The sequence below is a fragment of the Drosophila santomea genome, chromosome X (assembly GCF_016746245.2).
Source record: "Drosophila santomea strain STO CAGO 1482 chromosome X, Prin_Dsan_1.1, whole genome shotgun sequence".
Classification (NCBI taxonomy): domain Eukaryota; kingdom Metazoa; phylum Arthropoda; class Insecta; order Diptera; family Drosophilidae; genus Drosophila; species Drosophila santomea.
The window spans coordinates 12,545,686-12,560,985 of NC_053021.2; the positions used below are offsets into that span (position 1 = coordinate 12,545,686).

General features: G+C 46.2%; 6 protein-coding genes across 6 annotated transcripts; 3 read left to right on the plus strand and 3 right to left on the minus strand.

Annotated features, from left to right (window-relative positions):
* Positions 1–1,603: 1,603 nt before the first annotated feature.
* On the plus strand, positions 1,604–6,726 carry LOC120456305 (dihydropyrimidine dehydrogenase [NADP(+)]). The gene is made up of 5 exons (XM_039643053.1): positions 1,604–1,781; positions 3,328–3,391; positions 3,466–6,270; positions 6,329–6,486; positions 6,557–6,726. The coding sequence occupies exons 2-5, from the start codon at positions 3,347–3,349 to the stop codon at positions 6,642–6,644; spliced, it is 3,096 nt and encodes a 1,031-aa protein (XP_039498987.1). The 5' UTR covers positions 1,604–1,781; positions 3,328–3,346; the 3' UTR covers positions 6,645–6,726.
* A 284-nt stretch (positions 6,727–7,010) lies between these two features.
* LOC120455861 lies at positions 7,011–8,778 on the plus strand. Its single transcript, XM_039642331.2, has 3 exons — positions 7,011–7,204; positions 7,276–7,849; positions 8,293–8,778. Exons 2-3 carry the CDS (start codon positions 7,295–7,297, stop codon positions 8,593–8,595), a joined length of 858 nt encoding a protein of 285 aa, XP_039498265.1. The 5' UTR covers positions 7,011–7,204; positions 7,276–7,294; the 3' UTR covers positions 8,596–8,778.
* LOC120455863 (COMM domain-containing protein 3) lies at positions 8,688–9,590 on the minus strand. The gene is made up of 2 exons (XM_039642334.1): positions 9,316–9,590; positions 8,688–9,254 (listed from the first exon to the last, which is right to left on the minus strand). The coding sequence occupies exons 1-2, from the start codon at positions 9,485–9,487 to the stop codon at positions 8,791–8,793; spliced, it is 636 nt and encodes a 211-aa protein (XP_039498268.1). The 5' UTR covers positions 9,488–9,590; the 3' UTR covers positions 8,688–8,790.
* A 292-nt stretch (positions 9,591–9,882) lies between these two features.
* On the minus strand, positions 9,883–10,924 carry LOC120455859 (neuferricin homolog). Its single transcript, XM_039642330.1, has one exon. It carries the CDS (start codon positions 10,814–10,816, stop codon positions 9,956–9,958), a length of 861 nt encoding a protein of 286 aa, XP_039498264.1. The 5' UTR covers positions 10,817–10,924; the 3' UTR covers positions 9,883–9,955.
* A 206-nt stretch (positions 10,925–11,130) lies between these two features.
* Positions 11,131–11,902, minus strand: LOC120455862. The gene has a single exon (XM_039642333.2). The coding sequence runs from the start codon at positions 11,849–11,851 to the stop codon at positions 11,192–11,194; it is 660 nt and encodes a 219-aa protein (XP_039498267.1). The 5' UTR covers positions 11,852–11,902; the 3' UTR covers positions 11,131–11,191.
* Positions 11,903–12,807: 905 nt separating this feature from the next.
* Positions 12,808–14,041, plus strand: LOC120456054. Its single transcript, XM_039642635.1, has 2 exons — positions 12,808–12,856; positions 13,254–14,041. Exons 1-2 carry the CDS (start codon positions 12,815–12,817, stop codon positions 13,995–13,997), a joined length of 786 nt encoding a protein of 261 aa, XP_039498569.1. The 5' UTR covers positions 12,808–12,814; the 3' UTR covers positions 13,998–14,041.
* Positions 14,042–15,300: the final 1,259 nt, after the last annotated feature.

Genomic DNA, 15,300 nt, shown 5'->3' on the forward strand with positions numbered 1-15,300 from the left:
ATAATAATATAATAATATAATAATATAATAATATAATAATATAATAATATAATAATATAATAATATAATAATATAATAATATAATAATATAATAATATAATAATATAATAATATAATAATATACCTCCTAAGTGTGGAACATACCTGGTCAGGTCCATGGTGCACTGCATCCAGATCGACGACGGGATGTCCACATGGCCTCTGGAACCACTATCACACACACAGACACACAAACTACTACTATTACTAACACACTTAAATTTCCGGTCGACTGATCTACGATCTGCCAGAGCGGCTATCCCATGAGGATTGAGTCAGAACTGATTGGGAATTATAAGTATTGGTGGACGAAATTTGTTTTTACATTTAATTAATTATGTAAAATTATGTCAAGTATGTCAATTACATTGTATACAACATATGTTTTGATATGTTTTATGTATAGCGTTGAATGTTACCTATGTTTCAATGTTGCAAATTCATTGTTGCACATTCAGTGTTGCAAATTCAATGTTGCAAATTCAATGTTGCTAATTCAATGTTGCAAATTCAATGTAGCTTATTCAATGATGCAAATTCAATGTTGCAAATTCAAAAAGTCCTAACTTTTAAATGTTTCAGTAAGTAAATTCAAGAAAAAATTTTAACGATATATTTATATTACAAAACCTATAGCATTATTTTAGGTTGCCAATATAAAAGTAAACTGATGTAACGTGCTACAGCAAACACTCTTAAGGAAAACTTCATAATATAAAATTCATTTATATTTATTTAAATTCTACAAATTTTTACATCTTATCTTAGAAAATTCAAAGTAGTCAACAAAGAAATATGAACCAAAATATTCATATTCGTGCAATTGCAATAACTAAAGCATTTGTTTGCCAATTTGTAAGAGTACGCTCTTCTGAGTATTCACTGTAGTTACATGTAAAGTTATTGAATCAAGAGAAACTGAGAGCAGAGAACGACGTGTAAACAAAACTAAGGCGATCGAATGGCACGCCTTGAAATAGAGTATCTACACTTAGAAAAGTTCGATAAGATAGCTACTTAGAGACAAATGCATAAAATACGAGTATCTAATGCAACATATTAGTGTTTGATAAAAATAAAACTCATACATACTTTTACCAGATGGACATTTAAATAGAAAATGGATCTTATCTCGTTGTGTCAATGCCTGTTTTTCTAAGTGTGCAGCAACGTAAACAACTAGAACGCGCGTTTTGCAAAGACATACGTTTGTTGGCATGGACGTAGAAGTATTACCAGCCTGACTAGGTCACTAAATTTTATATGATTTATTAAAGAAAATATTTAAGATATACCAAGATTTATCCTTTTAAGGATTTGCCCAGAAACTTTACTTGCGCTTTTGATTTAGGATTGGTATTGAAAAGGAAATATTGTGATCTGAAATCTATATTTTTAGTTAAATCTAGTAAAATCCTGTGATGGCCCCCTTTGCTACGGCCCCCTTTGGCTACGCCCCTGTGTAATGGAAAGATCGACGTCGGCAGCGACGCCGACTGCGACGCAAAACCGAGTTAACGACGATTTGGAAATCGTTCTTCAAGAGCATTTCCAATTGGGCGTTTCCAGTGTGAAGACCAATTCGAATTTTTCGCGTGTTTTTCGTCGAACTGTTTGTTGTTGGTTGGGCTAGTGTCAGCCGATTTTCTCCAGTTAGTAAACACCTGTTTTTTTTTGCTGTGCTAATCTGAAGATTTGAACAAAAAGTGCTCATAAATTAGCCAATAACGTTCCTTCGATCGGTATGTATTGCGGCCACTAATCTTCACAAAATAACAAAAATGGAAAAAACATCTAACAATCTAACGAAATGGAACCCAATTTAAGCATAAGCAGCTCGAATTCTGAACTTGTTTTTCGCATTTCGCTATTAGCATATACCTATAACACATATGTATACATAATATACTGAAAACATATTCAAAAACTTGCCGGACCACGAAGCCAAACTGATAATGAGATGGCATTGAAGGTGGGGGGGCGGTTTCGAAGGGGGGCCGTACGGACAGCAGCTGGGGGCTTCAACTATTATGTCAAAAAAAATAAATAAAAATAACACAAAATACATCTATAAAAATTCTTAATCAGCGCCAACTGAAAGAGTGTGTGCGAGAGCGAGAGGGCGCGCGGTGCAGAGGGAGATAGCGCGTGTTACAAAATATTAATTGAATTGAATTCGATTGAAGGTCTGTAAAGCAAAACGCTCCACGTTTGTGTGTTTCAATGGGCATTTCTCACAGAAAGCCCAGTAGAATTTAACGTACAAGTTTTTTATCATTTATAAACGGGCAATAGAAATACTTGAAATCGGTACATAGATGCTATTAATTCACTTTCCTCGAAGATAGCACAGATAATGCCCGCGATCTGTTTACGTTATATGAAGACACATGCCTCGAAGATAAAGCTAAAGGCAGAGGCCTCTATAATTTACAAATAGAAAACAGCTTCCGCTTTTGATTTGCAGCGGTGACAGTTTTCTAAATGCGTATTACTTTACAAAGTATCTGGCATTTGCTGGCGAATATTAACTAGTACTTGTGGAAACTCTGAAAGTTAAAAGGGAAAGCAGCAGTAGTGTGCTTATTTTGAGTTTAATTTGTGTAAATCTGGTACTTTACGCATTTCTTACAAGCACAAATACATGAGGGAGGTGTTTATGCTAGCACGAGATACTCAACTTAGTAGATTGAATTCCATTTATGAAAATCTTGTACTTTATTTGCTTTTCACAAGCTCAGATACATTAGAGAGGTGTTTATGCTAGCACGAGATACTCAACCTACTAGATACCAGATACATATATCAAATCGAATTGGAAGAAGTGCGTCGAGTGTTTGCCAAATTATCGCGGAAAAAAACGAAACGGGCCCCCTTGATTGTGACCTTCGCCGCTTCCTAATCTCTTCTCCTCGGAGGGGGGTGGCCCCATTTATTTTGGGGCTGAAACTGTTGGAGGGAAAACATAGGCGTATAAAAAACCGGGTGGTGCCAATATGCGATCCATCGTAAAGCCATCGTAATCTCCCCTGGCCGTCGCAGCCTTGACTGATAAATGATAACGCGCTCCCACATAGATGATAAGGCCATTGGTGGCACTAGTGCACTTGGATACAGCGTCTTGTCCAGGATCGCTTTGCTTTCGAGTGGGGCAGCGATAAGAGTGGGAGTCGCCAACGCGATTAGGGTATTCTTTCTAGGGTAGATCTAGATAGTCGTGGGTAGCCGATCTGCACGTGGCCACCATTCATAATCTGTACTCCAAATGTGCCACTGCTTCGTTTCCAGGTGATAAGCTGCCAGCAAGATGAGTCCGCCGCAACTTTTGAGCAAGGACTCCCCAGACATTGAGGTAAGTCCGCTGTCCTGATTCCTGATTGTCCTGATTGTCCTGATTGATATTGAAAACACTTTGGTACTTCGCAGGACCTGCTGTCGCTGAATCCGCGCGTGAAGACGCAGTGCTCCGTGGTGCCCACCAAGCAGACGAAGGAGAACAAGAAGCACTGGAAGCGGAATGCGGACCACGCCGCTCCGCCGTGCACCACACTGGCCAACGACTTCTCGGACATCAAGCACACCACATTGTCGGAGCGCGGTGCCCTGGAGGAGGCGGCCAGGTGTCTGAAGTGCGCGGATGCGCCGTGCCAGAAGTCCTGCCCCACGCAGCTGGACATCAAGAGCTTCATCACGAGCATTGCCAATAAGAATTTCTACGGCGCCGCCAAGGCGATCTTCTCGGACAATCCGCTGGGCCTGACCTGCGGCATGGTCTGTCCCACCAGCGATCTCTGCGTGGGCGGATGCAATTTGCAGGCCTCCGAGGCGGGTCCAATTAACATTGGTGGCCTCCAGCAGTTCGCCACCGAGGTGTTCAAGAAGATGGGCGTCAGGCAGCGGCGGACACCGCAGGCGGAGGCCAATCCGCTGTCCCAAAAGATCGCCCTCGTGGGCGGCGGACCGGCATCGCTGTCGTGCGCCACCTTCCTGGCCCGTCTGGGCTATCGCGATGTGACCATCTACGAGCGGAGAAGCTATCTGGGTGGCCTGAGTGCCGCCGAGATACCCCAGTATCGTCTGCCCATCGATGCGGTTAACTTCGAGATCGATTTGGTTCGCGATCTGGGCGTACGCATCGAAACGGGTCGCTCGCTGGGCACCAAGGATCTGACCGTCCAGGGACTCCTGTCCGCCGGCCATGATGCCGTCTTCGTGGGCATTGGCCTGCCGGAACCGAAGCTGAATCCCATCTTCGCTGGCCTCCAGCCCAGCAATGGCTTCTACACCTCGAAGAACTTCCTGCCCCTGGTGTCGGATGGCTCCAAGCCGGGCTTGTGCGCCTGCAAGGCAGCCGCCGGTTTGCCCAAGCTCCATGGCAATGTCATCGTGCTGGGTGCCGGAGATACGGCCTTCGATTGCGCCACCTCGGCGCTGAGATGCGGCGCCCGCCGGGTGTTCGTCGTCTTCCGGAAGGGATCCTCCGGCATTCGTGCTGTGCCCGAAGAGGTGGAGCTGGCGCGTGACGAACGATGCGAATTGCTGCCGTACCTGAGTCCACGCAAAGTGATCGTCAAGGATGGCCTGATCACCGCCATGGAGTTCTGTCGCACGGAGCAGGACGAGAACGATAAGTGGGTGGAGGATGAGGAGCAGACGCAGCGCTTGAAGGCCAACTTTGTGATCTCCGCCTTTGGATCTGGACTGGAGGACCAGGATGTCAAGGCGGCACTGGCGCCGCTGCAATTCCGCGGCGAATTGCCCGTGGTGGATAGGGTCACAATGCAGAGCAGTGTGCCACAGGTGTTCCTCGGCGGCGATCTTGCCGGAGTGGCCAACACCACGGTGGAGTCGGTCAATGACGGCAAGGTGGCCGCCTGGAGCATTCACTGTCAACTGCAGGGTTTGCCACTGGACACACCGGCTGCACTGCCGCTCTTCTACACGGACATCGATGCCGTGGACATATCGGTGGAGATGTGCGGCATCCGGTTCGAGAATCCCTTTGGCCTGGCCTCCGCACCGCCCACCACCAGCACGGCCATGATACGGCGCGCCTTCGAGCAGGGCTGGGGCTTTGTGGTGACCAAGACCTTCGGTCTGGACAAGGACCTGGTCACAAATGTCTCGCCGCGCATCGTCAGGGGCACCACGTCGGGCTACAAGTATGGACCGCAGCAGGGCTGCTTCCTGAACATCGAGCTCATCTCGGAGAAGCGGGCCGAGTACTGGCTGAAATCGATTGGAGAACTGAAGCGTGACTTTCCCGAGAAGATCGTGATTGCCAGCATTATGTGCAGCTTCAACGAGGCCGACTGGACGGAGCTGGCCATCAAGGCGGAGCAGTCGGGCGCCGATGCCCTCGAGCTGAATCTATCGTGTCCCCACGGCATGGGCGAGCGGGGAATGGGCTTGGCCTGCGGCCAGGATCCCGAGCTGGTGGAGCAGATCTCTCGCTGGGTGCGCAAGGCGGTCAAGCTGCCCTTCTTCATCAAACTGACGCCAAACATCACGGACATCGTTTCCATTGCGGCGGCCGCGCAGCGTGGAGGAGCCGATGGCGGTTCTGCCATCAACACCGTTCAGGGACTGATGGGCCTCAAGGCGGACTCCACCGCCTGGCCGGCAATTGGCAAGGAGCAGCGCACCACCTATGGCGGCGTCTCCGGCAACGCCACGCGTCCGATGGCTCTGAAGGCCATCTCCGATATTGCCAATCGTGTGCCGGGATTCCCCATTCTCGGCATCGGTGGCATCGATTCCGGCGAGGTTGCGCTGCAGTTCATTCAGGCGGGCGCCACTGTTCTGCAGATCTGCTCATCCGTGCAGAACCAGGACTTCACCGTCATCGAGGACTACTGCACGGCACTGAAGGCTCTGCTCTACCTGAAGGCCAATCCGCCACCAGTCGACGGTCCCTTCTGGGATGGCCAGTCGCCACCCACTCCGGTCCACCAGAGGGGCAAGCCCGTTGTCCGCTTGACCGGCGAGGGCAAAGCCACGCTGGGATTCTTTGGTCGCTACCAGCAGCAGCGGGACATCAAGATGGCCGAGCTGCGCAGCCAGCAGGGACCTCTTTGGGATGCCGAGCAGGTGAAGGGCACTCCTCCGGCGGCGAATGGAGCACCCAGGCCGGCGCCGAGAATCAAGGATGTCATCGGAGCGGCGCTGGACAAGATCGGATCATACAACAAGCTGGATAACAAACAGCAGAAGGTGGCCCTAATCGATGATGTGAGTTCTGCGTTAACCTCAAAGTATGCCAAATTCCAATTACAGTCTTGTCTTCCAGGACATGTGCATAAACTGCGGAAAGTGCTATATGACGTGCGCCGATTCCGGTTACCAGGCCATCGAGTTCGACAAGGACACCCACATTCCGCACGTGAACAACGATTGCACGGGCTGCACACTCTGCGTCTCCGTGTGTCCCATCATCGACTGCATCACGTGGGTTACTCAATGGCAACTGCATCATTTCCTGGTTAACTAACTTCGTCATCTTTTCGTATATTTCCAGCATGGTGCCCAAGAAGATACCGCACGTGATCAAGAGAGGAGTCGAGGAGAAGACCTTCTACACCCACGCGCTCAGCCAGTGCCAGTAAAAGTCCCTAGTTCTACGCGAAATACTGATAGTAAATTCCACCTATGTAATTCAATTAAATACAAAACATGTTTCAAAAGCAACTTATGGCGCCTTTAATGCGTTTTTTTCTGGAAAAACATAGAAAGACGTCGCAGAGAATGGAACGATGTTCTTTTAATATGTATTATATCACTGAAAACAAATCCAAGTATTTTATAACCGATTTGATTTGAAATTCGTATTTAAAATTTGCGCGCAAATCAAGCTTTTTCTCACCTTTATCGATATATCTGTCTTCCTATCGAAATTTTAAAAATTCAAATTATTGGCCACTTTTCTCATCCCTAGCAAAGGCGATACTATCGACGGCGATCAGCTGTTCGACGATATCAAAAAGTTTAGAAAAACCGAAAAACGGAACTGCGTAGAAATCAAGTAGCAGCTGTGCTCCCAAAAAAACATTTGAATAGACGATAGCTACTAACTGAAAACAAAATTCCACGTAGGATTCGAAAGCCACAGGAAATCCGGCATTATTCGAACGCGCTCGCAGAGCACAGCGCTCCAAATCCAGCCAAGGTGAGCATCATTGTCGCATTGCATCGCATTCAAAATAGCACTGATTGCCAGCGGATTCTACGCATTTGCAGAAAAGCCTATGATATAATAATGTCACGATCTCTGAGTCGCGTACTGGGCACCGTCTGTGCACCAACCCTGTCCATTTCACATCCCGGTAATCGGGGACCCAATAGACTGAACGGCCTGCTGCGCGCCAAGGTGGCCACCACGGCCATCATCCCAGTGGCTGAATACTCCAAGCGAAATGGTCCACCGTCGGATGCCGGCGAATCCTTCAAGACCGTCTCCAAGTCGCGGGATCTCGACGGCGACGATGAGCTGAATAGTTTGGAGAGCGAACCTAACTGGGAACTGACTGCCGCACGAAGCAATCGCTTCTATCTGCCCAATGCCACTGGACCCGCCTGGCAGGGCGACACGACCACCGTCGGCCTGCTCGAGCCGCTGGGCCAGCTGGTCAACTTCCTCAAGGAGGCCAACACGGACAAGTCGCGTCTGGAGTTCACCTGCTGCCAGTGTCCCATGCTCATCCGCGAGTCGCTCGTGGAGCTCTTTCCGGTGCGCGTCGTCGCGCAGCGGGACTCATCCATTACTATGCTCGTACTCAGCTATGAAGGAGACATCGAAATGGGCGCCGCCAAGGTGAGAAATTAGTTTTATTCACGCATCCGGACATTAGCGGGAAATCACACTGTGGTGTAATCGTTTGGGGAATGACCTCGTTATTGCCTTGATTATTTGCTTATTTAAAATCAAACCAGTTTCTCGCGTTGAAAGCTAGGTGGTTGACCTTCCTCATGATGGCACAGGATTGGGGCCCAATTTTAAATAAGACATAAACCATTTAAAACCATTTGTGGACTTTCGTAATATAATTAGCTGTATTTATAGCATTGTTCAAGGAACCTAATAACTTAGATTTAGGTAGAAATCCTAGGAGCTTTGCCAATTTCATATAAAATATTGCATGCGAGAATATGAGAATCAGAAAACAGAAAACTTAGTGGTTAGAATTCGCCTATTATCTACACAAAAGTACACCTAAAAGATACCATATACATAACTAATGACAACTCCATTTGCAGTTTGTGCTGGCAGCGCGGGACATGTGCGATCGCTTGCTGTCGCTGGGCTACTGGGCGGACTTCCTGAATCCGTTTAGCGGCCGGCCGTACTTTATGCCGCGGGACGGCGCCTATCTATACAAGCAGGACCACCGCTTCCGTGGTCTAAACATGCGGCTGTCGCAACAGAACCATTGCACAGTGATTGCAGCTGAGAAGAACGACAGCACCCGCTTCTCGGGCACCATCTACTGCACAGCGCCGAATCACTATGACCAGCTGGTGGAGCTGCTGGTGCCACCGCCGCACAAGGTGGCCCAATGACGCAAATGGCAGCGGATGGTCGCCGAAGTGAATGCCATTGGAGTTTAGAGTCCAATAATGAAGTCGTAGCCTTTTTAGTGATGATGACTGTGTTAACTGTTTAGGTTTTCTGTTCCGACACTGTATATAGACGACAAAGCTTGTGTTATATATGCTGCGAAATATAATCGATAAGAATGTTAAGAGCTTGTTTCCCTAGACCACGGCCATCTGTTGGCAGTGCCGCTCGATCTCCTTTAGACGATTAATCAGTGACTGCAGCTCCTCGGCGTTGCAGACAAACTCAACGATGGTCACCCGCTCGCCGCTGCTTTGCCGGAAGTTGCCCAGATTGATGTGGAAGCTGGCCACGCCTGTGCTGCAGTCCGAGGTGGAGGACTTGACGTCGCACACGATGCGCCACTGGATGTCCGTGATGTGCGGAAAGCTATGGCCTATCTGCAGTTGGCGGAGAATCAAATCCTTGCGGCTGTCCTCGTAAACACGACTTAGCTCGTCCACGGCGGCTGGGTCCACGTTAAGTTGCTCCAGCTGCTGGCGCAGTTGATGACCATCCCAGCCGTGCTTGGTGGCCAGGGCGTAGAGGGTGACCACTGCGTACTCGCTCTGCTTGGCGCAGGCGGCATTGCTGGCATAGAGCTCGGGCACGGGAGCAATGGCTGTGGGGGAGTACATATGGATTAGATCATGGGCTACACGGACTCTCAACTTTTAACTCACTGGCATCTGGATGGAGCGTTAATTTCAAGGAATTTGCAATGAGCAGTTTGGTAAGTGGCAGAGAAATGATGGCACCCAGGTTCTTTAAGCCGGCCACCACAGTCGGAGAAATCAGTCCAGTTTCCTCGGTGTCTGTATTCAGGGCGGAGGAACTTCCTGGCGACGCATCCATGTGTGATTGTTAAAATCCCTTGGCGATTTATTAAAACAAAAGCTATATTTATTAAATTGAACCGGTTGTAAACAAGAAATGCGCTTAACAGCACGCAAACGGTCTTAACAGCAGCTTTTCAGCAATGTTACTGTTAGGGCAGTGCGCCCTCGCTACTGTTGGAAAAAAAGGGCCAGCTTATGTCTATATTAAAGATATGTCTGTAAAGATCTTAAGAAAGTTTAGCTGCTGATGTAAAATAAATACTGATATAAATAAAATGGAATCAACAGATAATGATTAATTGTGCTCAAATACTTTGCTTGAATTTAAATATTCCCTTATTGAAAACTTGAAATGTTGTTTACAGCTAGCTACTTAACAGAAAAGAACCGGAACCAGTTTGGCGAGCCATGTTAACTGAACCTCTGACGTATAATTTATTGATCCAAATGCACTATTTACTATTTACAACACCAAGGACTGCCACTACACCCTGTAGAAGCACTCCCTGGCCTGTGGCTCGCAATTGTCGTACGGTTTCAGCATGGCATCACCGCGAGCCACCTTGCCGCTGGCATCGATCTCGTCCAGCTCCGAATCGGGCACACAGGCGCACTGGAAACTCTTGTTGCCGCGACTGTACAGCTTGCGGGGATAGCCGATCCAGGAGCGCTCCTTGCCGTCGCCGCTGGTCGTGGTGCACCAGACGCGTGTGCCGCGCTCCTCGTTCCATTCAATATTGCAGCCGGGATACCGGGCACGCAGCTCCTCCACCTGTCGCTTGGCATCGCGCGCCTGCTCCAGCAGCTCCAGGAACTTGTGATGATAGGTGGTCAGTGCGCCCTTCTCATTGTAGAAGCGCCCAATTAACCGTCCCTTGTAGTCGTAGTCTTTTTGGTAGAAGTCCCGCCACCCGGCCAATCCAATGAGGTCGTCTGGCTTTAGCGTCAACACATCGTCAGACGTTTCCGGATTGTACGACTCAAAGTCGCCGGAAATGAAGGACACGGAGGCGTCGCGTCCCACGAAGAAGTTGTAGCTGCAGCCGGATCCGTAATGCTTGATGCCGCGGCTCACATCGAAGACGGAACCAAGGAGAGCCAAGTAAAGGGGACGACCCTCCTCGCCATTGAATTTGGCCAGCTCGGCCGGCGTGAAGAGTGTGCCGACTTCGTCGCCAGCTTGGAATGCCAGGGGAATGCCCGCATCCTGGCCAGCTTGGTCTAGGTAGTTGTCCGTTTGGCGACGCAGGAATTGCCTTATCTCTGTGTGGTAAATGCCGCCCAAAACGGCCGCCACAACAAAAAGAAACTGCAATTTGAACAGGTGTCGCAGCAATCCGAACATCTTGCCGTTTCACAGTGCGGAACCGAAACTGGTTCCACTTGAAATTGACCAAGACCAAATTTAAGGTGACCATGCTGATTAAAAAAAACGGGAAACCGGTTTGAAATTAAACATTTCGGATTCCTAATTGGCGTGCAAATGCACACCCTTAATAATTTAATTTGTTCGATTAATTCAGGTATTTATTAATACTTTTTTTTTAGTTCTCTCTTAAGTGTTCTTTCCTAAGTGCTCAAAGAAACAAAGAAGCTCAAAGAAACCCAAGCAACTCAAAGAAAGCACTCAAACTCAAAGAAAACAAAAAAAAAATAACATTTGGCATAGAATATCCATAATATTTATTTGCAGAATCCAGGAGAATCCATTTTTGATCACCTAGCGACGACGGGAGACGCAGGCATCGATGTGGCTGTTGACCTCCTGGAGACCGAGCACCGCCTGCGAGGATGCGGAGTGGGTGCACACATTGCCATCGGCGAAGACGGCCGGGATGCGTTCGCTGGTCGACTGGCGGATGGTCTTGATGGAGGAGCGCGCACTGACCAGATAGACGGTGGCCTGGACATAGAACTTGGCCATGCAGGTCTGCTTCAGCACGGAGTTCTTGTACGAGTTGCACTTGTTGTAGGTGGTGCCCAGGTTATAGCCTCCATAGACCAGCTGCTGGGTGGCGGCACTCACATCGGAGGCGATTTCGGCGGATGTGTGGGCAGCCACAACGCCGCAGGCGTGCAGTTCCTCATGGGCGGCGTTCACAATGCGGGTGATCTCCTCATCCTCGGCGGCCACGCACTCGGGACTCTGTTCGCGACGCGACTCCACCTGGTCGACGGCTGCCTCCAACTCCTGCTGTGGCTCCAGGACAATCTGATCGTACTGCTGCACCAGTGCCTGGCCGGTCGTCTTGCCAATGTCAGTCATCTCATCCACCACGCTGCGCACCTGGGCGTCCAGCTGGGCGGGCATGTCCAGAGGTTGGGCCCATCCACTGGCCACGAAAAGGGTCAGGATAATGGCTACGGCGGCTTGCTTCATGGTTGATACTATTGCTTCTGCTGATACGTTTGCTACTGCTAATGGGAAATGTCAACAGAAATCGTATTTATACCCCCGGCATTCAGGAATAGATTATTCGCAGACGATTCAGATTAGCCAATAATCTGGATTGGTGGCCATAAATTCATTGTAGCTGTTGTAAATCACTCACGCCTTGGTTGGATTAGTGAACTTTACATTCGGACGCCATTCATAGAGTTCGCAAATTTGGATTTTGATTAAAATTGTCCCGATCACAAAAAAGAACATCCAAAGAATTTTGTTGATATAAAACCAAAAGCATTGGATATAATAAAGTGATCCTTTCATACATATCATATTCGACTAATTTATTTATTTGGTAACAGAAATTCAACTAAAGTCCAACCATATAACGAAATTAACAAATCCATCACAAAACCGGGAACTGGGAACACCCACGAAAGCAAACAACATAAGCGCATGTGTGTCTAACGTCTCAAGTGATTCCATAGATTGGATTGCCACTGTTTTTTGTTCCTGACTTCGCAATGACTTTTAATCGAGGGCATGGGCATGGCCATAAATTATATGACATTATCTTCTATAATTAAGGCACTATTTAGATGCTTCGATTGGTGCGATTTTCAAGTGGCGAATCCAGTAATAGATGTTTCTTATCGCCCAACGCAATATAATATAATTTGCGATCTTATCGACGGACTCCCCCTCTTTTCAGCCCAATCTTTTTTTCTCTCTCTCTCTGTGGAGTCTTAGGGTAAAAAGTCAGACGGAAATTATTCCGATTAAAGTAAGCCAAATAATGGGAAATATACCAATTGACCGATAAAAAAGACTCTTGAATATATTTTAATTAACTGGGGGCACCGATATGGCAATCTGCATGCGCACCAGGTGAGTCCACCACCCATATAAAAGGTAACTCCGCAGCGAGATCACGGCTAAAACCATTAAAAACCAACAATGAGGAGTATTATTTTGGTCTTGGCACTCGCTTTGGCGGCTGTGAGTAGAAAATCGAGTGTATACTATGTAAAATACAACTATAATATTAGGGCTGAAAAATAATAGAATTCACTTAAAATGACTGACCAACAGTGCGTATGTGTGATATCTGATAAAACCTTATCATTTAAATATACATATATCTTCGCTTGGAACATATTTTAGAAGTAGTGAATTTAATTCTTATCGACAATTTTGAATGCCAAAAATAGAATTACGAAAAAATGAATAGTTGCCAGGAAAAGTTGTAGCAGTTGGTCAACAGTGCGTATGATTAATGTGACTTATGTTTGGAATTTACACACATTTACCACTAGATAAAAAATTACAAATTAAATGAATGAAAATGTGCAAGAATAATGAGTAATTATTGCTATCCATTGGATATGATTTTCAGGTCTCAGCCCTGCAACTGGAGGCGCCGGTTGAGCAGGATGTTTCCCTGCAGGAGCTGACCAAGAAGCTGGGTCTCGAACTGAACCTGGACTTCGACTTGAACCTGGGCTTCAATCTGGAGGAGGAGCTGTTCGAGGAGGGCAACGTGGACGTGGACGAGTTCTCCGTCCTGGACAGCATAGTGCGCCTGCTCATCGCCGAATCGAAGGCACTGGCCAAGGACATCATCCTGCTGACGGAGCGCCAGCTGCTGAAGATCTTCCTGTGGCCGATTAGGGAGCTGGAGAAGCTGGCGGACGACATCGAGCAGCGGGCATTGGATGTGGGAGACTGTGCTATCAATGTGACCACCAGTTCCGCCGAATTGGTGACGTCCACCACTCTGGACTTCCTGGGCTGCGCACGCAATGCCGCCCTCACGTCGATCAATCTGGTGCTGGACACCAAGAAGGCGGTACTCCAACTGACCGTCGACGGCTATCAGCTGTACCAACTGAGGAAGGAATGCCAGGGCTACAAGGACAACAGCATCCGCAAGAAGACATGCAAGACCAAGCTCAGCGTGAAGAGCTTGCTGTACATCGCCAATGGACAGGCTTCGCTGCGTCACCTGATCGGGCTCCGCAAGAGCGTTCCCGCCGTGGCCACCGATGCGACCAGCTGCATCAACAAGTCCACGGAGAACGCCATCCGCGTATTCGATGAGCTCAACGCCGCCATCGATGCCTGTGCCGCCATTTTTTAAGTGAAGAAAATTGACATTGCCAATTGATATTGATTAAAATGTGAAATGCATGCAACTTGGTTTGTTTTGGTTTTTGAGTTATTACTTTTATTTAAATTTGGTTTCATTATCGTTCATCTTTTTTAAATACAATAAATAAACATTTAAACTATTTAGTGGTATGTATATATATGTATATATATAAATCGTTTGTTTTTTTGTTAAATATTTTAAATAAGTGTATATATATTGTATTTCATGGGGTCTTCGCCATTTCCATTCGTTCTTCGCTCATCAACTCTTGCCTCGATTACATACATAATTGTTCTCGTTCTTCGTATTCCGCACCAAAACTTCTGCATATTCGGAATTTTGGTTTTTAGTTTTTAAAGAAACTTGGTTTGTTTTGGTTTGGTTTGTTATATAAGTAAATTGCTGTGTTCGGGCTTGCGGTCTTCAAATGTCTCCTATATATTTGTATATATAAATATATATGTATACATATATATGTATATATATACTATATATTCACATATATATCGTACTATATACCACACACACTTGCGTGTAAGTAAAAGTAGCTTGTTGCATAAATACTAATGTATAAATTGTCGTTTTTTGGTTTATATTCTCTACTCAAGTATGATCCCACATACAAATACAACTAGGTTTTGCATGTACTGGTATATCTGTATATGTATATGTGTATGTGTGTGTGTTGGTGTGTTGTTGTGTGAGTGTCGGCTGTACATATGTAGAATGTATGTACCATTATCAATAATTAGTTAAACTGTAGCTAGTATATGTATTTGCCATATGTTGCTCAACAACTTCTTGTACCTCCCACATTTTACGATTATTTTATTGGAGTTTTTCCTTTTCATTTTCGATTGCAGTTTTCTCGTGATTTTCAATTATATATGTATGTTTGTTGTTTTTTTTTTTTTTTTTCTCATTAGTCACAGATGTTTTTAGGCGCGCTTGTATGCTTTAATGAATTCAGCGTGTGTTGTATATTATTAATAATTCAATTTTATATGGTAGAAAATAAAATATAAGTAAAAGGCAATTTCTTAGTATATTTCAATTTTTGTTAGTTTTTCTTCTGAAAAAATTTGTGCTTAATTTTGTAGAGATTTTATTTCATTGCCCGCATTCTATTCGTTTAAAACAAAAAAAAATGTTAAGATATTTTTTAGTTTAGGTTTTCGTGTGTTTTTTTTTATTTGTTTAATTTTTATAATGTATAATATTTAGTTCAATAAATTCGTTACGACACATGGACTAAGACACAGCAAAAAATATTCATGCTTAATTTAGATTC